Source organism: Pithys albifrons, chromosome Z (genome assembly GCF_047495875.1).
Source record: "Pithys albifrons albifrons isolate INPA30051 chromosome Z, PitAlb_v1, whole genome shotgun sequence".
Lineage (NCBI taxonomy): Eukaryota > Metazoa > Chordata > Aves > Passeriformes > Thamnophilidae > Pithys > Pithys albifrons.
This window is the reverse complement of record NC_092497.1, coordinates 8891478-8912814: the sequence shown is the minus strand read 5'-3', so window position 1 is coordinate 8912814 and position 21337 is coordinate 8891478. Positions and strand designations below refer to the sequence as shown.

The window sequence follows — 21337 nt, the reverse complement described above, 5'->3', positions numbered from 1 at the left end:
AATAACTCAGCGGACTGTGTTTCTCACAGGTGAAGAGTGTGGTCCTTGAACTTCTGGCAGACAGCAATCCAGATCTGGGGAAATCCTGAATATTCTTTGCCAAGCTAATGGAGACATGCGTCTGTTTTACTAGTGGGAAGAGATGAATTTTGTGCAAAGCTTAAAATTAAGAGACAAATATACACAGTCCAGTGTTTGGAGGTTGATGGGGGTTTATTACATCTAGAAAAGACTTTGGGAGCCGGTTTTTTGTTTCTGTATAATGAGTAGCTGGGGAAAAAGCTCTTATTCCTGCTTGAGAATGCAGAAAATCACTGCATTCAGTTATTGGACTTTGTCAACACTTAGTGTCCTATCTGTGTCAAGTTGTTTGCAGGTGTGCTTCTTTGAAGGGTAGCAAATATTTTATTTAGTTGCAATGGTATTCAAATGTTTTGCATTCTTAGCTGAGTGCCTCTCTTAGCATTTCTCCCTTCATGGCTTTAGAAGTGTCTTAACAACTGTTTGGCTTCTCTTGGTTTTTGTGTTCTGGCTTTACAGGGAAGATTCCTAGGCAGGCAGTGCTGTAGCTTTCAAGTGTGAGCTCCTGGCTGCCTGTGCTGCCCCAGGTGATGCAAGAGTCTCAGTGCTTGCTCCTTTTACTCCCGGGAGTTGGTGGTTGTTTTTAAATTACTTGCAGTGTGACAAGTTCCTTACCAAGCAGAGAAGAAGTTGCTGCTCGGATGTTTTACCAGCTGTCTCAGGCTGTGGACTGCATTGCAAGGTGTGGGAGAAGTGAGGAGTGCCTCCCTCTATCTAACTCAGCTGCTGCCCTACCCCACACTCAGGTGCAGGGTAGAGAAGTGAACATGAAGACACAGCAGGAGCAGCTGTCTGTCTGTCTGTCTGTCTGTGCAGGACTGCTGCTGACAGCGGAAGATGGCTGAGGGTTGAAGGGAATGCACAATTCTAGATACAGCACAGAAATAGCAGTGGACAGATTTCAGCCTTCCCAGTGGAACGTGTTTAACATACCATATCATAGAATCATAGAATTGATTGGGTTGGAAAAGACCTCCGAGATCATCAAGTCCAACCCTGGGTCCAACTGCAGTCCCTTTACCAGATCATGGCACTCAGTGCCACGGCCAATCTCAGTTTAAAAACCTCCAGGGATGGGGAATCCAGCCCCTCTCTGGGCAGCCCATTCCAATGCCTGATTACTCTCTCTGGAAAGAATTTTTTTCTGATATCCAACTTAAATTTCCCCTGGCAGAGCTTGAGCCCTTGCCCCCTTGTCCTATTGCTGACTGCTTATTGCTGACTGCCTTTATTAGATTTTGATTTGACACTAATATTCTGTTAGTTCAGTACATCAAGTAATAGATACGCTACTAAATTATCTTGGTGATTTTTCATGTTTCTGTTAAAGAACAGATTTTTAGTCTGTAGGAGTTCACCAAAAGCAGCTTGTTTGTATAACTTCTCTGAGAACCCCTAGATTTCCCTCTGTCCTTCTAGAAATATCTGACAATGGATTTCAGAACAATTTCCTGGAGATGTGTATCTTTTAAAGTGCATTGTGGGGGTTTTTTTGTTATTGATGTTATCTTCAGTTCACTTCCAGAGGCTTTGAGACAATGTTCTTTGGTTATAGAAGGAACAGACGCAAGGTGATGTGGAATTTAATTACAGTCCTGGGCTGTGATTCTACATCACTTTCCTTAGTGCCAGGTCAGATCCTCCATTTTGTTGCTTCACTTGTGGTCCCTCACAGGGCTTTTGTCCCCTGCTAGGCCTGTTCGACTGTCAGTGCAGCTGCCTCTGAACACCATCTGTGAAGTGGCCCAGCCCAGGAGCCTCCCAAATAAAAGTGCACTTTGGCAGGCAATGTGAACCTTTGTTCTGGCTTAAACTGTAACCCCGTGGCTGCAGATATTTGAACTGACATAACTCTGGGTATAATGTCTGTCTGAGGAGTTGTAAGGCTTTATAACTGAGTTTTCTGACAAGAGGCCTGTGACATACTACTCCAATTTGTAGTAGTTTTCCAGGGTGAGGTATGTACTAGATACCTTTTTCTAGATGGCAGTACCATGTTTAGTTACCATTCATGTGTATCACCAGAAAATAAATTCCAGTTATATAGATTTGCAAAGTGTTGGTCCGCCAAAGCCAAACCTTTGTGTTGTGTCTTCTCTGGAAGGCAAGAGACTTCTGCTGAGCTTTGTGGGGCTTACTGGCTCTTTTGAGGTGGGTCTCTTTCTCAGAACCTGAGAAACAGTATTTTGTCATACTGAACAGGGAGAAGAGTTTACGTTCAAGGCTTTTGTTAAATGGGAAGCCTCCCATGACATTTCTCTGCTCTCCCTTTCATTGCTGTGAAAACCAAATGGGTTGATTGAAAGAAAACCTGCTGTCACTGTTATTTTACTGGTTTTACCAAGGAATATATGCATTTTCCAGACATAATTGAAGTATTTGTTTATTTCAACTTGAAAATATTTAAGTTCAAAATAGGCAGGATATTTGACCATCTTGTTTTTCTTATCTGTTCATCTATGACTTACTTGTCTTTGTTTTCTGCCCAGCTATTTGTAGTAGATGTCCAGACTGGTCAGATTACCAAGATTCCCATTCTGAAGGACCGTGAGCCCGGCATGGTGAACCAGCAGGTCTGTGGCATCCACTCCATTGAGCTCAACCCCTCGAGGACCCTGCTGGCCACAGGTGGAGACAACCCCAACAGCCTCGCCATCTATCGCCTGCCTACGCTCGATCCTGTCTGCGTGGGAGATGTAAGTGGGAGTGCCTGGGGAAGTCTGTTCTGCCTCTTACAGAGTTACACTTGGAAGTGTGTAAGGTCAGAGCCAGGTTTGGATCTGGGAGTCTTGTGATGGAGTTGCTAAAAGCCTGAAACATTCCCAGCTGAGTTGTCGTTTTTGACATGGTATCTGAAATGTGAGTACATAAACATGGGAGTGGATTTTCAGGGTTCTGAGTCAGGTTTCTTCCTCACCCTCATTCAAATCTACTTCAGATTACTTTTAAGCACTGCAAAACAAAATCCTAAATGTTAAAGTCTAATTGTGGTGATGATCTTTGAAGCCAGTTAACAGTGAAAAAGCTCTTTGATAAATTTAAAAGGTGGTGCAAGTCATTCAAATGTTCCCCTTACCCAGTGCAGCTTATGCATTATTCCAGAGGTGGAACTTGGCTTTGAAGGTTAGTTTTAACCTAGTGGCTTATGGCAGTTTGATAGATGTCACACTGGTTTATTTCTGAAACATCCTGATGCCTTTTTTAAAAGTCTTTTTAAAAAAGCTGAGATGAGTCTGGTGGTGTCCTGTGAGTGCTCCTGTCCCATTTCTCCTTTGGAGTCAGGACTTGGTGCAGGCGTTCCCTGCAGCAGCAGAGGTGGGGTCAGAGTTCCTGCAGCAGCAGATAACAGCTGGAGCAGGGCCTGGCTCTGAAGATTGGCATGACTTGCTCTTCATTTGCCTGACTTTATCTTTTCAAACTATTAAAGCCTTTTGCTCTTCTTTCTCCCACATGCAGGTATTTCACCTGCTAAAGAAAAGATTCTTGAAATAATAGTCTCAAAATTATCTGTAGGTCATGTATCATAAACAAAGGACTTTGGTTACTCTTTATTTTAGGATGTGCATCTGAGGAAAGAAGAAGTATGTAGATACATTAGAGAAGTAAAGAATACTGGTTTCAAAATGGAAAATGCGAGTCCTTAGGACTGGGATCAATTTGGTCACAGAGGCCTGTTTTTCCAACACCCAGTCACTCTCTATTAATGATACACTTCAAAACCAAAAAAGTTAAAGTTGCTGCCAGGTACTGAAACTGCTCCAGCTTGATATTGCAGTCTTATCTTCATGTTTTTAATGTAGGTCTGTCCTTCTGGGTTTGTACTAACAATCCAAGTGAAGAACACTTGTCTGCTTTGAGATTGCTCTGGAGTGTAAGGGCATAGAAAAATCTGTTTTTCTTCTTTTAGGATGGACATAAGGACTGGATATTTTCAATTGCGTGGATCAGTGATACCATGGCTGTTTCTGGTAAAGTCAAATTTTCTCTCCTTTTTGTTTGGTTAGTGGGTTTTTTCACTTTTTTTTTTTTTTAACTTTCTTCCTCTCCAGAGTTTTGTACTGATGTACAACATGTTACAAATCTTCGGAAGGCCCCTCTGTCAGGGCTTTTGAAACCACTTAGGACTACCTACACTTCATCTAAATTTGATTTTTCCAGTAGCAGAGGGAATCTTACTGCATTTCTAGTAGGTGTTGCCATGAGGGGATCTTTAAATACGAGTTTAAGGAAAGCATTCTATGTAAGAGGAGTAATTTCAAGGGGGGTTTTGGTTATCAGTTAATAACTTTGAGATGGCTGCAGAGCAATATCAGTTTCCTGAAGGACTGTGAAAGACTAATTAAACCCAGTTTGTTTTGTCAAGCTGTCAGTAGTTGTGTGTGTGTCTATATGTGTATGTACATAGAATATGGCAATTATTGCAGAAGGCTGTAAGAGAAAAACTCAGTTAAAGACTTTTTAGTAACGAATGAGATAATCAGTGTAACTTCATAAAGTATTACTTGGGTAAAGGCAGCAACACCAACAGGCTGTTGCATTAATTTAATAGTTTACTGCCATTCTGTGCTGGCAGGGTGCAGTGCTCTGCACAGAGCTGCAAACTGCAGGGGAAAGGAAAACATAACAGTCTGATAGGAAGTACTTGAATTGTTAATATAGTTAAGTAGGATTCTTTTCCCCTCAAAACAAAAAAATTAATCCTAGAATTTGATTTTTGAATTTATAATAAAAGTTGATCCTTGCAAGTCTCTATCTACACAAATCCCCCCACACTGTCAGCTAGTGATCTTGAAGAGAACAGCAGAGGTAATTACAGATACCCAAGGGAAAGGAGGGCCCAGTGGAATGTGTAGCACCTGAGACTGAACTGTGTTGCTCCCAGTTTTCCAGACATCAGGGGTGGATGTGTGAGAGTTCTCTGCTGTGTGGTCCTTGTAGCAGGCAGGATGTGGGTTCCAGTCTCCACAGCTGAGACACCAGGGAAAACCTGTTGAAAGCAATTAGGGCTGGTTGGTAAACTGAGCTCTCCAGAGCTCACAGACAGTCTTAATTAAGAGATAAAAAGACAAGAAGGGATGACATGGTTTTAATCTTACAGGTTTCAATTACATATGTATCTGAAAGTGTGGGGCAGAAATACTTGAACTGCAGACATAGAGGATATAGTGAATACTTTCATCTGATTTTAAAAAAGCTAAATGCAAATTTTGTGTTACTTTTTTAAGGCAAGTTGAATGCCATGGGAATTAGAAAAGGTCATTTGGTCCCATGGCAGATCACACTGAGCTGGTTGGGAGGCTGAGCAACACTTTTCTTCACAAAGCTATTGAAAGAGGACTGTGGGCTTGTAATCCTTGTGCTTGTTTTCACTTCAACAAGAAGAAGGCAGGACTCTGTTTGCGAAACTTCAACAATCTGTTTCAGTTGTCCCAAAGTCAAGCTCCTGACTGAGCAGGCGTATCTGAGGAAGAATGTATCCGTCCACTCAGCTGTTCTGGCTGGACAAAAAGATTTCCATAGCAAAAGCTCTGGATGAGATGAATAACTCGCAGGATGGCATCAGCTTAGGGTAGCAAGTGATACTCTCTTTGGCTTCAGGGCTAACCAGTTGAACAAGATACCTGGAGTTTTTCCCCTGCCAGGGCTATTACAGGGGCAGCTTCCTCCTGCAGTACAGCAAGACCTTTAGAAATTCTGCTGCTGAGTATTCAGCCTCCACAACAAACAGGGTTAGGTGCCATTCAGACCAGTGGCTATAATGGGGTGGCAGGATGTTGTGTCACACCTGCCTGCTGCTGTGAAAGTGCCATTAGGATGCTCCTTTTGTGTTTGTCTGCAGTAGGTGATAGTGGGAAATGCCTGAATCCATCCATGTGAAGGCAAAGCCACTTCTCCTGTGCTGGATAATCTATATTGCAACAAGGTGTTTTAATGAAATGTCTTTGCAGCTTTTTCCCTATGTTGTATCAAAAATGATAAATTTAATAGTCTGATGTAGATTCTTAGTCTTTTCTGGCATCTTCACTATGAATTCCCTTTGACAGAAGGAGGCATATACTTTCCACATTATTAGAGGAGAGATTGAGGTACTTGTCAGATCTGTCAGGGCTGACTTAGATGGGAGTGAGTTGCCTCAGCACCAGAAGGGATGGGTTGATCTGTGAACCGAAGACATTCAGCATTCTTCATCCAGTATTGCTACTGTTAGTCACATTTTGGATAAATGTTTCTCAAATTCAGTAAAAAAATAAAATTGAATTCTTGCTTGTTTAACCTCAGTTCCTATGTTACATTTTTAAGACAAGAAGTGGCCCATGTTAGCAAAACAATTTTTAAAATAGATTTCATTCAAAGTGGTACAAATTGTGGTTTGAAATCGCTGGTTCTCTTCAGTTCACAAATGAGTGTGTGCTTATCCATAAGCACACTAATGGCCATCAAGTGTCCCCAAACAGGCAGAAACCCAACTGAGTTTCTTTGGAGGTTTGTGTACTGGTTTAACAGACTGTCAATCTCAGCCATGGTGAGGCAGACTCAGGCTGAACCCACGGGCTATCCAGTCACTTCTGAGCCAAATTATCCTGTGTGTGAATCTCTAATGGTGGTTGTTGTACAGGGTTGTGGGTTTTGATGCATCCGAACCAGTCTGAAAACATGAGGTGATCCTGCTGCTTGGAAACCCTGTCAAACAAACAGCTGGCAATGAGATTGAACATTATGAACTTGAGATCAGCAAAATCACATTGTTATTAATAATAATTAATATATAGACACCAACAGTGTGTTCAGTTAATTAAACAATAGGATATGTCCTTTCATTCAGACCCCACTGTTTCTTCCTTTTTAAAAAGGGGAGTTCTGTGTATGCAAAATAGACTGTTAATTTATGGACTATTTGATCAGGTTCCCGGGATGGTTCGATGGGTCTCTGGGAAGTCACAGAGGATGTGTTGTCCAAAAGTGATGCCAGGCATAACCTCTCTCAAGTTCCTGTCTATGCCCACATAACACACAGTGTTCTGAAGGATATTCCCAAGGAGAACACCAATCCTCACAACTGCAAAGTCCGAGCATTGGCTTTCAACAACAAAAACAAGGTCAGTAAGATAAGTAAGACAGTTGACAAGTACTAAAACTGTCCCTGAGTGTTAGAAAAACAAAAATGTTATCTAAATTAAATATACTGGAGAAGCAAGCTAATATTTTTTCTCTAATTCTTTTGCATCCTTGTCATGTGGGGCAGGACTCTTCACCTGCTGTATTTGCCTCCAGATGAATGGAGGAGTCCAGGAGGAAAAAAAACCCCTTTGTTTTGAGAATGCAGGGTTTTCTGTGGGTTTGATTTTAGACTTGCTACCTAAGCAGGGGAGACAAGGAGTATTTTCAAGAAGCAAATAAAGCACCAAAACATCTCTTGCAGATTGAATCCCATTCTTGAGTGCTCTTGTTGCTTTCCTTCCCCCTTTGCAAAGACAAGCTGACATTCAGCAGTTCCTGTTTTGATGGTTGAATCATTTCCGGGTTGCTCACCAAGTGAGGGGACTGACTCACAGGGCAGGCACCAGTGCTTGCTTTGGTGTTATTTTGTGGGTATTTGGCAAACAATAAAAGTTAACCTTGTCCATGCTGATCTCCTGTTATTACTAGTGGGAGTAGGTATTCATACTCCACCACTTTTGTTTTTCCTGCCCTCAGAACAGGGAAGGTCTGAAGCAAAGGTGGGTGTGCTCTCTGAAGCACTGTGCTTCTGTAGGCTGTTCTTCACAGGAGCTGTTACTGACTGCTCTGTGATGCAGATTTCCTGTAGCCTTTTCAGTTGAGTAGCTCCTGAATTTTGCTTCAGGATCAGAATCAGTGTGGGATCTGCTGAAGAGAATTGTCAACTCTAACTTGTACTGTCTAATAATTCATTATTTACTCTCTAACAAGTTATGGTTTAAAAAGTTATTTATTATTTATTCTGTTATTGATTGTTACTCTGCCTGGCATCTTTGTATTGTATTGCATTCTATAAAGAACTATAGAAAATTTATCTTGATAAAGTGTGCTGGTTTAAAGATAAACTGGCAGGAGAAACGGACCCACCACAAGAGAGATTATAAGTCAGCATCACAATTTAATGAAAGATGTTACCATAAATACACTGACACAAAGAGAAAAATTGCTTTCAACTCACAAAACCCAGCAGTATAACCCAGTGTCCTGGGGCCCAAAACCAAAGGGGTTTGTTAGCCTTTGTGCTGAGACCCGCGTGGTTGCCCCCAAGTCCAACGCAAAAAGAAGTGAGAAACCTGTTCGTGCAGATGATGGCTGTAGTCTGGTTGAGAGCGGTGGTCTCCTCCTGTCAAGGTCCTGCTGCTCCTCTGGATCCACCAACCCTTCCTGAGGTCTTACCCACCACTTATGTACCCTCAGGAAGCACCCAGTCCCTCCCCCTGAGTGGGGACTCACACAATGGGTGATTAATTCTGGGAGCCATGGGATATTGTTGAACCGTTGATGGCCCATTAGCAGCCACTCCCCCTCAGGCTGGGTGTGAAGGTGCTAATGGCTCTCTGGGCAGCTGCTGCTAATGGTCCATTGTCCTTGGGGAATGACTAGAGGGGGTAGAATACACAGCTTTGATCACCCCCACACAGTGACAGCTGGTCCCACCTGCTGAACTAGGACATTATCCACCCCTTATTCTACACCATCTAGTCATTCCCAAATTAATCCCCTTTTTAACTATATATGCATATATACATATATACAATGAAACATTACAAACTCTTCTCACCCCAAATTAGGTCCCCTTGTGGTACACAACGTGTTTCTCCATCTTTTTGCATTACCCACCATGTGCAACCAGGTCCTTGAGCAAAAACAATCCCTCGGTTGGGTTTGCCTTTGTTTGAGGTGGGACTCACCCAAACAGTCTTTCCTAACATACCTCTCATATGGACCACAGGGACTTTATCTCCATCTACAGTATTCAAGAGTTCTGATTGGGCAGGGCCAGCTCATTTGATGGAGCCTCGGGTGTTGACCAACCAGGTGGCCTTTGCCAAATGCAGCTCCCAGTGTTTGAAAGTTCCCTCACTCAATGCCTTCAAGGTTGTTTTCAGCAGTCAACTTTCCTGGCAGCTGGAGCATGGTAGGGGATATGATACACCCACTCAATGCCGTGCTCTCTGGCCCAGGTGTCTATGAGGCTGTTCTTGAAGTGGGTGCCATTGTCAGACTCTATTCTCTCTGGGGTGCCGTGTCTCCACAGGACTTGTTTCTCAAGGCCCAGGATGGTATTCCGGGCAGTGGCATGAGATACAGGGTATGTCTCCAGCCATCCAGTGGTTGCCTCTACCGTGGTCAGCACGTAGCGCTTGCCTTGGCATGTTTGGGGAAGTGTGATGTAGTCAGCTTGCCAGGCTTCCCCGTACCTGTATTTTGACCACCGTCCACCATACCATAGAGGCTTCACCCGCTTGGCCTGCTTGATGGCAGCACATGTGTCACAGTCATGGATAACCTGTGAGACACTGTCCATGGTTAGATCCACCCCTCAGTCACAAGCCCATCTGTATGTCGCATCTCTGCCCTGATGACCAGAGGCATCATGGGCCCATCGAGCTAGAAATAATTCTCCTTTATGCTGCCAATCCAGATCTACCTGAGAGACTTCAATCCTGGCAGCTCGATCCACCTGCTCGTTGTTACGATGCTCCTCATTAGCCCGGCTCTTGGGTACATGAGCATCTACGTGACGGACCTTCACACTCAGCTTCTCTACCCGGGCAGCGATGTCCTGCCACATCTCAGCCGCCCAGATGGGTTTCCCTTTGCGCTGCCAGCCGGCCTTTCTCCAACGCTCCAGCCATCCCCACAGAGCATTGGCCACCATCCACGAGTCAGTGTAAAGGTAGAGTCTTGGCCACTTCTCTCGTTCAGCGATATCCAAAGCCAACTGAACAGCTTTCAGCTCTACAACCTGACTTGATCCACCTTGTCCTTCAGTCGCTTCTGCAACTCGACGTGTAGGACTCCATACAGCTGCTTTCCATTTCCGGCTTGTCCCTACAATGCGGCAGGAGCCATCTGTGAAGCGAGCATATCGCTTCTCCTCTTCTGGTAGCTGGTTATATGGTGGGGCCTCCTCAGCTCGTGTCACCTGCTCCTCTTCTTCTTCAGAGGACAATCCGAAACTCTCACCTTCCGGCCAGTTGGTGATGATTTCCAAAATCCCAGGGCGATTAGGATTCCCTATCCTGGTTCGCTGCATGATCAGAGCGATCCACTTACTCCATGTGGCATCAGTGGCATGATGGGTAGAAGGAGCTTTTCCTTTGAACATCCATCCCAACACTGGTAGTCGGGGTGCCAGGATGAGCTGTGCCTCAGTGCCAATCACTTCTGAGGCAGCTCGAACTCCTTCATAAGCTGCCAGGATCTCTTTCTCAGTTGGGGTGTAGCTGGCTTCAGATCCTTTGTATCCCCAACTCCAGAATCCCAGCCGTCGTCCTCGAGTCTCCCCAGGTACTTTCTGCCAGAGGCTCCAGGATGGGCCATTCTCCCCAGCTGCAGTGTAGAGCATGTTTTTCACATCCTGTCCTGTCCTGACTGGCCCAAGGGCTACTGCATGGGTAATCTCCTGTTTAATCTGCTCAAAGGCTTGTTGTTGTTCAGGCCCCCACTGGAAATCATTTTTCTTCCATGTCACAAGGTAGAGAGGGCTTACAATCTGACTGTACTCAGGGATATGCATCCTCCAAAAGCCCACGGCACCTAGGAAAGCCTGAGTTTCCTTCTTGCTGGTCGGTGGGGACATAGCTGCTATTTTGTTGATCACCTCTGTTGGAATCTGACGACGCCCGTCTTGCCACTTCACTCCTAGGAACTGAATTTCCTGAGCAGGTCCCTTGACCTTACTTCGTTTAATGGCAAACCCAGCTCTTAGGAGAATCTGGATTATCTTCTTTCTCAAAAACCTCCCCTGCTGTGTTCCCCCATACAATGATGTCATCGATGTACTGCAGGTGTTCTGGAGCCTCACCCTCTTCCAGTGCAGTCTGGATCAGTCCATGGCAAATGGTGGGACTGTGTTTCCACCCCTGGGGCAGTCGATTCCAGGTGTACTGCACCCCCTTCCAGGTGAAAGCGAACTGCGGCCTGCACTCTGCTGCCAACGGAATGGAGAAAAAGGCATTGGCAATGTCGATGGTGGCATACCACTTGGCTGCCTTGGACTCCAGATCATACTGAAGCTCTGGCATGTCCGGCACAGCGGCACTCAGGGGGCGTGTGACCTCAGTGAGGCCACAGGAATCTACCATCAGCCTCCACTCTCCACTGGACTTCTGCACTGGCCTTATGGGGCTATTAAAGGGTGAGCGAGTCTTCCTGACCACCCCTTGACTCTCCAGCTCACGAATCATCTTGTGGATGGGGGTCACAGAGTCTCGGTCAGTGCGGTATTGCCGACGGTGCACTGTGGCTGTGGCCAGCGGTACCAATTGTTCTTCAACTTTCAGCAGTCCCACAGCAGAAGGGTCCTCCGAGAGGCCAGGGAAGGTGCTCAGCTGTCTGATTTCCTCTGTCTCCACAGCAGCTATGCCAAAGGCCCACCGCAGTCCCTTTGGGTCTTTGAAATATCCATTCCTCAGGTAGTCTATGCCAAGGATACATGGGGCTTCTGGACCAGTCACAATGGGGTGTCTATGCCATTCCTTCCCCATCAAGCTGACTTCAGCTTCCAGTACAGTCAGCTGTTGGGATCCTCCTGTCACCCCAGAAGTAGAGATGGATTCTGCCCTGACGTATCCTGATGGCATCAACATTCATTGCGCACCAGTGTCCACTAAAGCTTTGTATTTCTGTGGGTCTGATGTGCCAGACCACCGAATCCACACAGTCCAATAAACCCGATTGTCCCTCTCCTCTACCTGGCTAGAGGCAGGGCCCCCCTAGTCCTGGTCATGGTACTCACTGCGCTCTCCTTGTGAATATGACCGGGAGGTTCCTTCAGGAGGATTGGGCATAACATCATCATTCCTATACTGCCTGGAGCCTTGCCCACGAGAGACCAGAGCAGCCTTCAACCTTGAAGAATTCCCTGTGTTAGTTGTGCCTCTTTGCAACTCACGTACCCGAGCTGCTAAGGAAGAGGTGGGTTTCCCATCCCACTTCCTCATATCTTCTCCACGCTCATGGAGGTAAACCCACAGATTGCCGCATGGAGTGTACCCTTTCTCCTTAGCCAGAAGACGCCTGCTTCTGATGGCAGAGACTCTCGTTTGCTCTGGAAAGATATGGAAGAGTCCTTCCTTAATCTTCTCTTCCAGTTCAGCCAGTTTTGTTTCCACAGCTGAGACGTGGGCTCGTAATGGAGCAGTGACAGTGTCTTCATAAATCCTGAGTTTACTGACCAGTGCACCCACCTTGTCTTCTCCCTCTCTCCATTGCAATGTTGCAAGGTAGTGAGAATACATTTCTGGCCCAAGTCGTGCAAATTTTAACCACATCTGGGATGTGCACTGGACACCATCCGGACTTTTAGGGAATCTCTCATCCTCTGAAAAGATTATCTCTAGTATGGCTAATTCCCTTGAGCACTGGATACCTTGTTCCATCGTGTTCCACTGTCCTTGCTGTACGTGGAGGTCCTCCTTACAAAGATATCTCTCCCTCACGCTTGACAACAGTCGCTGCCAGAGGCTGAGGCTTTCCTGTCTCTTTCCAATGCCCTGATCAATGACAACATCTCGAGAAAGGGATCCCAGCTGCCTTGCCTCACTCCCATCTAGAATTGTATCATTGGCTGCAGCATCCCAGATTCAAAGTAGCCAGGTCAAGATGGACTCATTTGCCTGTCGTGTGAACTCTCTCCAGAGCTCACGCAGCTCTCCCAGGGATAGGGACCGGGTGATTATTTCTGGCTCCATTTCTTCTACTTGAGGTGAAGATCCTGCCTCTTCCTCGTCATTCACTATACGAACTGATTTGGTCTTTAATTTTCTTTTATGGACAGGGGCAACTGATAACTGGTTTCTGTCGTCCTTCTGGCTGCTCCACGGTTTGGGTGGACATGGTGCTCGTTGATTTATTTCCCTTTCTGTCTGGCTCAGATGTGGTTTGGAAGGACATGGTGCTGGCTGACGTATCTTTTCTTCCCTCTGGCTCAGCCACGGTCTGGGTGGACATGGTGCTGGTTGATTGATTTCTTTTCCTCTCTGGCTCAGCCACGGTCTGGGTGGACATGGTGCTGGTTGATTGATTTCTTTTCCTGTCTGGCTCAGCCACGGTCTGGGTGGACATGGTGCTGGTTGATGGATTTCTTTTCCTCTCTGGCTCAGCCACGGTCTGGGTGGACATGGTGCTGGTTGATGGATTTCTTTTCCTCTCTGGCTCAGCCACGGTCTGGGTGGACATGGTGCTGGTTGATGGATTTCTTTTCCTCTCTGGCTCAGCCACGGTCTGGGTGGACATGGTGCTGGTTGATGGATTTCTTTTCCTCTCTGGCTCAGCCACGGTCTGGGTGGACATGGTGCTGGTTGATGTATCTCTTTTCCTCTCCAGTACAGCCATGGTTTGGGTGGACATGGTGCCTGTGGATTTGCTCCTTTTCTCCTCCTCCTGATGATGCTGTACCACACCAAGCAGTGTCCGGTAGGCAGTGGCCAGGGCCCAGCAGGTTGCTGTGAGCTGCACATCTCTGGGACTGCCAAAGCATTTTCCTTTCACATAGCTTATTATTTTGTCAGGGTCCTGCAGCTGTTCGGAGGTGAACCTCCAGATTACTTGAGGAGAGAAACTCTCCAAATACTGGCCCATGTTCTCCCACTTTCCGTGCCACTCAGCATTATCAACTCCCAGAGCAGGCTTCCAGCAAACCTCCCTAGAAGGCCCTGTTCTGACCTCAAGCATGGTGTGTACAGTACAGAGGAGACAAAGCAATACTAATAACAACAATACACTGTCCTTAACTTCGAAAGGAAATTCAATATTCTCAAAGACTGTTGTAACAAGTCTGAAGGGTGAGGGAAAGGTGAAAGGGTCAGAATAACCCTTCCCTCCTGTTCCCCACACAGGCTGGGTGCGATTGGTATTGAGGCTCAAGAGGTAGCCAGGACAGGCAAACAAGACTGAATATACATTCATAATGAAACTCACTGCCTCTGATGTTATGATAACATAAACATAATATATAAATAAGAAAATTTTGATCCCTCCTCCTGGTCTTAACAGGAGCATCAAAATAGGCAAATAGTTCCTCATATGTGGGAATATGAACAGGCTCAGATACATCATCCGTGTGCACACATCAAGCTACATGGTGATCAGGAAGTTTCTATATCCAAATGCACAAAATGGAATTGTAATTCTGACTTCTCTCTCGTGCCCCACGTTGGGCGCCAAAAAATGTGCTGGTTTAAAGATAAACCAGCTGGAGAAATGGACCCACCACAAGAGAGATTATAAGTCAGCATCACAATTTAATGAAAAATGTTACCATAAATACACTGACACAAAGAGAAATTGCTTTCAACTCACAAAACCCAGCAGTATAATCCAGTGTCCTGGGGCCCAAACCCAAAGGGGTGTGTTAGCCCTTGTGCTGAGACCCGCGTGGTTCCCCCAAGTCCAACGCAAAAAGAAGTGAGAAACCTGTTGGGGCAGGTAATGGCTGTAGTCTGGTTGAGAGTGGTGGTTGTAGTCTAGTCAAGAGCGGTGGTCTCCTCCTGTCAAGGTCCTGCTGCTCCTCTGGATCCAACCAACCCTTCCTGAGGTCTTACCCACCACTTATGTATCCTCAGGGAGCACCCAGTCCCTCCCCCTGAGTGGGGACTCACACAATGGGTGATTAACTCTGGGAGCCATGGGGTATCCCTGAACTGTTGATGGCCCATTAGCAGCCACTCCCCCTCAGGCTGGGTGTGAAGGTGCTAATGGCTCCCTGGGCAGCTGCTGCAAATGGTCCATTGTCCTTGGGGAATGACTAGAGGGGGTAGAATACACAGCTTTGATCACCCCCACACAGTGATAGATGGTCCCACCTGCTGAACTAGGACATAAAGCCTGTGCAGATTTATGGATGAGTTCAATCCAGAGAGTGCAGCTTGGCTGGTTGAGAGTGTGAGTTTTTGAGGACATCTCTAATACTGAAACTTACTCTCTCCATTTTTTTTCCCTTTTAATAGGAGCTGGGAGCTGTGTCCCTGGATGGGTATTTCCATCTTTGGAAAGCAGAGCTGACACTGCTAAAGGTGCTTTTCTCTTAAACTTCAAAAACTGATGGGCAGTTCAGGTTGTTCACTATTCTTTATCTCCTTCAAATGCTTCAAGAAAGAGCAACAGTGTTTTTAAAACACTTTAATGTTATTTGTAAAATGAAATGTCCTAAAAATTGGAACTTGAGGAGAGAAACTCTCCATTCTCCTTAATTTAGAGGGTGGGAAGCAGTCCTGACTCTCTGCTGAGCTGGAGTGAACTGTTGCATGGTGGATACCTGATGGGTAGAGGTCATGAAGGACGTTGCACTTCCTATGTGCAATGGCACATCACACCCAGGCATGTCTGTGCTAGTGAACATGGTGAGCTTTTTCAGCTGAGAGCTGCTGTCTGTGTATGCTGCTAAAGAAATACAGCAGCTTAGAAGGACCTTAAACAATTTACCAGAATGTCCATTGCTTTGGCTTCAGCCTTTGAACAAAACTGAGATGATAAGGCCCCCCATTGCTTTCAGGCACTGTCCTGTGTGTCAGGTGGTATTTTTGTGGTGACCTTACTTTTCAGCTGCCTTTTGTTTTTTTCACTGCAGCTTCCCCAAACATAAGCTTACAGAATTGTTCAATTAACATCCTACTCTTTTCTTGTAATGGGTTGATTTTTATTTTTTCTGTTTCCAGTTACTTTCCACAAAGTTGCCCTACTGCAGGGAGAACGTGTGTTTGGCTTATGGCCAGGAGTGGTCTGTGTATGCAGTAGGATCACAGGCACACGTCTCCTTCCTGGATCCGAGGAAGCCTTCCCACAGTGTTAAATCCGTCTGTTCCAAAGAGCGAGGCAGTGGTAAGAAACCTGTCACAAGGTGCTTCAAACACTTTCCTTGCAGGAGTATTTGTTAAGTATTTGTTCAGTCTGTGGTAATTCAAGCTTTTAATAAACAGGAAGGGTCTTTCCTGTGATAGACTAACTACCTGAAGGGAAGTTCTAGCCAGGTGGGGGTTGGTCTCTTCTCCCAGGCACTCAGCAATAGGACAAGGGGGCACGGGCTCAAGCTCTGACAGGGGAAATTTAACTTGGAGATCAGAAAAAAATTATTTACAGAGAGAGTAATCAGGCTCTGTGGCAGCCCCGGGCAGTGGGATGGACTGAGCTGTCCCCACGTGGCAGCGGCACAGCCAAGACGGACTCCCCTTCCAGAGAGAGTGCTCAGGCATTGGAATGGGCTGCCCAGAGAGAGGGTGGATTCCCCATCCCTGGAGGTTTTAAACTGAGATTGGCTGTGGCACTGAGTGCCATGATCTGGTAAAGGGACTGGAGTTGGACCAAGGGTTGGTCTTGATGATCTCGGAGGTCTTTTCCAACCCAATCCATTCTATGATTAATAGTGTATATATAGAGTTTGCTTTTATGACAGTATTCCTTGAGCAACCAACACCAAATGTAACAGCAGCTCTGAAATGTAATGAAAGGCAACGTCAATGCCTTTATGATCGACTAAATTGTAACCCATCCAAATGTTACTGAACTTCTAAAAATGTGCATTTTACTTCAGCTTATGTTTTGCTGTCTTACTCTATTTTAATTCATCTCAAAGCAAATCGAGTCTCTTTACCGCTATTTAAACTGTACTTGCTTTTTTCCTCTGGGAATTATTTAAAAAGACATGTTGTCTGCTCTCTGCTATCGTGTTGGGAGTCTGTGTGAGGGAATGCTTGCTTTGTAATTGTAAAGCCACAAGTGGGACTCCTGATTTTCAGTGTGATTTGTGTGCTGTTTCCTTTTCTGATATGTGTGTTCAATTGAACCTTTCACCTGGGCCAGGCCTGAGGACTTGCAGGGCCCATGGTTCCATAAACTGCTTCCCACACCCTTCATTGTCAGGCATGAGAAGGCAATGTGCCATAATAATCCCAGACTAATAAATTGCAGTCCTTATTTAGCTTGGTGTTGGGTATCCATCCCTTCATAGAAGAGGATGTATATAGGCAATGATTAGGGAAATTTTGCCTCTGTGCTTACTGAACAGAGTTGTCTGGATCAGTGTCAGGGTCTGCTTCTTTCACATATGGGAGAAGTGTCTGTAGTGTCAGGAGGGGTCACCTGAACATCTTACTAGCAACACTTCTTGTCCTAACCTGCTGCCAGTGAGAACTCTGTGGAGGTCCTGGCACTGTCACCTTCCAGTGTCATAGGGAAGAAATACACAGACACTGCAGTGTGGTGCCCAGTGGTGGCTGAAAGCTTTTGCCTCGAGTCCATGACCGTCCCTGCTGGGGGGATAACCTGTGTTATCCCTGTCTGTAGGAAGTATCTCTGGCATCTCTAGCTCAAGGCTTTGTTTGGTGCTGCTTTCTGCTGTGCATGGTGGCTGGATCTTTTTCTTCGGCTTGGTGGCAGGGTCACATAAATAACAGTAATTCCCAAGATACTGAGTGTTTCAACATTTGATCTCCCTGGGACTTGGAGTGGTGCAGCATCTCTAGAAAGCAGGCTCTTCATTGATTTATGGACTAAAATCTGTCTTCATGTGGTTTTAAGTGGTACCTGAATGTGCATTAAGACTCCAAGTGCACCTGCTGGACGTGCTAAGTCCACGTTACCTTCAGTTCACTAGTGTTGTACACAAAAGCTGGTCAGAGGAAGGTTGTGCTGAGCAAGAGTGGAGCTGGGGCTGTTTTTTCCCCAGTGTAACCCTACCTGGTCTACATGAGGAGACGGAATGCTTTTTAGTGCATCTTGTAAGTTGCTTTTCTTAGCAGCCACAGAGGGAAGTGCAGGCCCTGGACTCTACGTCTTGACCCACAAAAGCAACTGCTCTCTGCTCCAGTAGCAAAGCAGTGTTGTGTGCCCTTGCCTTCATGTCCTGGAGGCAGCAGTGCTGCTGCAGCTGACAGAGCTTGTGCAGCACAGACTCTGTGTCTGCTCCATGTGTAGGACACACCTCTGCATCTGCATTTCCTTCTGGGATCTGTGGATCCTCCCTGCCACTTAGGAGCAAAGGTCAATTTGCTGACCTAAGTAGTCCGGGTCCGCAGGTGGTAGGAATGTAGGAGAGCTTTCTGTGATTGGTTCTAGGCACAGGTTGTGCTTTTAGTTTGATAGGAATGATTAACTGAGGTACTTCAGCCCCTTGGGAGTCAATTTGATGTGCTCTTTTGAAAGCCTGTTCTAAATATCCTCTTAGTTTTGGGTGCATCATGGATTCCTTCAGTTAATCTTTTTTGCTAGAGAAATAGCCACAGGTATGCTGCATTTTACAGCATTTCATTAACAAATTCCACTGAAAAGTACATGCCATCTGCCTTCATACTCCATCACCTGTTTCTGCGAAGTAAGCGTTCTTCTGAGTTGCTTGTCAAGAGCACTTCTGGAGCATGAAAAAGAGGAGGTCCGCTCTTGTGCTTTGCTCCTCTTATCTAAGTGACTGCTCTTGCTGATTGCAGAGGGCTTGAAGTGTGTTTGCCAGAGCCAGGCCCATGTGTTGGGCGTGGGGGGAAGACATCTGCAGCTTGCTCAGGTGCATTTGTAGTTCTCTGAATCAAAGTGGAGATTGTTGTATGAATCTGGTAAATCTACTTCAGCAGGTGTGAGATTTGCACAGGGGTTTTCCACCTATTAATCCTGCAGCCAAGACTTCACCTCACATTTGGAACAGGACAGTTCCAACTGTGTGCCACAGATTCTGGTGGCTGAGGATGTAACATGAAGTTGTGGAGGTGGAAGGAGGAGGATGTGTTTGTAGTTAGGATTCTCTGCAGAGGGGAAGGAGGAATTCCCTGGCTCTATCTGCAGCTCTCAGTGTTGGCTGTTCCAGGCACTGCTTGGTGTATTCCAGAATGTTACAAGTTCAGCCCTACTTGGTACAGTGACAGCATTTGACTTGTGGATGTAACTGGCACAACTCACTCTTTTGTTTGAATCCTCTTTAGGCTGTAATTCACTGGTACTTAAAGAGGACTTAAAAAGCTCTCACGTTTATAAGGTGGCATCATGTTGTGCAGGAAGGAGAAGCACAAATGTGGCTGGAGTTTAGTCTGTGCAGAGCAGTTGTTTGGGATAGAGAGCTTGCACAGAACAAACCTTTTGCATGATAAACAGAGGTGGGATGACAGTGCACTTTGCAAATTCCTACGTACAGAACAAAGGTACTCTTGACCCTAAATGGCCTATCCAGCAGAGCTGGGGCCTGCTGAGGGTGAAGCTTCTCACTGCACCCCAACGATGTAGCCAGTGGCCTCGGAGGGATTGGTGCCAGTCAAAGCTGCTGTTTCAGTGGTGCCTGTGGGATTTGTCTGCACTGCTCTGCAGCAGTTGTGGAGAGCACTGGTAGGTAGTATTAAACATGGAACAACAGCCCTGCAGAGCCCAAGCATGGCTGTTCCTGACTACTGTCTGTCCCCTCTCTGTGTGACAGGGATCCGGTCAGTGAGCTTCTACGAGCACATCATCACCGTGGGAACAGGGCAAGGCTCCTTGCTGTTCTACGACATCAGAGCCCAGAGGTTCCTGGACGAAAAGTACCCCTGTGCCTGCTATGGGAAGAAGCAGAAATTAGGAGGAAGTGAAATTTTGAAGCTGACAGCTGGGAAAGGCTGGCTGGTGAGTAGGTGGTAGCTGGAGGAGACCCCTTACACAGCAATACCACAAGTTGGGACTGATTCTTTCTGTGTTACTGGGAGCTGTTGTGTGAAATGTGTCCCAGTCAAACAGTGATTGTGTATCCAGTAACTAACAATGAAAAGCAAGAAGTGCTGTCGAATTGCTTTCTACGAAATCTTTATGAAAGGGCATTGAAGGTTAGTTGCTTGAGTGTGAGACATACTGACTACTGTTCTTATGCACTGATTCATTAGTGAACTAGACTTTGTATTTTCACACTTTCAGATGTAATCTAACTTCTAGTTTTCAGAGCCTGAAACAGAAATAGTCTTCCTTTAAAGCCATGCTACTTTAATGTGGTACTCAGAGCAAGAGAGATTTAATATAATTGTGTGCAGTTTTAGCAACTGTGGCTTCCTGAGGTAATGCTGTGGAGGACACTTGAGTTAAGTTTGCTGGATGTTATCATAAAGCAGTTAATGGCCTTGTTTAACTAAGCTCCATTACCTTTAGTGTATCGTGAGATCTCTATCCTTCACCTGCCCCTTTCAATGTTTTGCCTCAATGTCCTCAGAAAAAGCTTCAGGACAACTATGCCATCTTCTAGTTGATCTACACAAACCTTCAGGAGTATTAAGAGGAAAAAAATTCCTTTTTAGGCTCTGGAAGGTACTTTCTGCTTTTGTGAAACAAGGGTTTGGGTTTGTTTGGCAACAATAACGATCTAAACTTTCCTTTAACAGAACCATGATGAAACCTGGAGGAATTATTTTTCTGACATAAATTACTTCCCAAATGCTGTTTACACCCACTGCTACGACTCGTCTGGAACAAAACTCTTCGTGGCAGGAGGCCCCCTTCCATCAGGACTTCATGGGAATTACGCTGGTCTCTGGAGCTAATGATAACTCTTCATAAATGCTGATCTTTACACAGATTTCCACTTTTCTTTTTTAACAACAAAATTGTGTGATGCCATTGATTCCTGATTTAAACACAAGTTATTTTTGGCAGAGTTTTCTGTTGGTCTCCAACAGTTTTGTACATCTTTTTGAACCAGTTTTTTGCTTTAACCTCCTCGATCCTTTTTATGGAGGGGTTTTGAAGTCCTTTTGTATTGTATTACTTCAAATGACTCTTTCCCCCACATTTAGGCTGTGTTGGCCCTGTGCCCCCTCCCCTCCTTTGCTGTGAGGTAGGATTCCTTTCTTACAGAGTGGTTGCTCCTGGGCTTTCTGTGAAAGTCTTGGGGCTGCGTGTGTGCAGGTACTTCGTGTCAGTTGCATTACCTGGAGTAAGGACTACTTGTAATTAAAAAAATATTAAAATATTTATAAGAGATAAGCTACTACTTTATCTGCAGAGCCTAGCCCTGGCCTGGTTGGATCTTATTTTTTGAAAGTACAAGTCTAGTGACACTGTTTATACATAGAGGGATATGGTCATTATAAGCTGT

The 21337-nt window shown here is 45.5% G+C and overlaps 1 protein-coding gene across 1 annotated transcript in view; it reads left to right on the top strand.

Moving 5' to 3' along the window:
- DCAF12 (DDB1 and CUL4 associated factor 12) overlaps positions 1-20810 on the top strand; it is a 30112-nt gene extending 9302 nt beyond the window's left edge. The window contains exons 3-9 of the mRNA XM_071580182.1: positions 2571-2777; positions 3989-4049; positions 6985-7178; positions 15255-15320; positions 15963-16125; positions 19697-19881; positions 20625-20810. Of these exons, the coding sequence (XP_071436283.1) occupies positions 2571-2777; positions 3989-4049; positions 6985-7178; positions 15255-15320; positions 15963-16125; positions 19697-19881; positions 20625-20783 (1035 nt within the window). The 3' untranslated portion in view covers positions 20784-20810. The remainder of the gene's footprint in view (positions 1-2570; positions 2778-3988; positions 4050-6984; positions 7179-15254; positions 15321-15962; positions 16126-19696; positions 19882-20624) is intronic.
- The last annotated feature ends 527 nt before the right edge of the window (positions 20811-21337 follow it).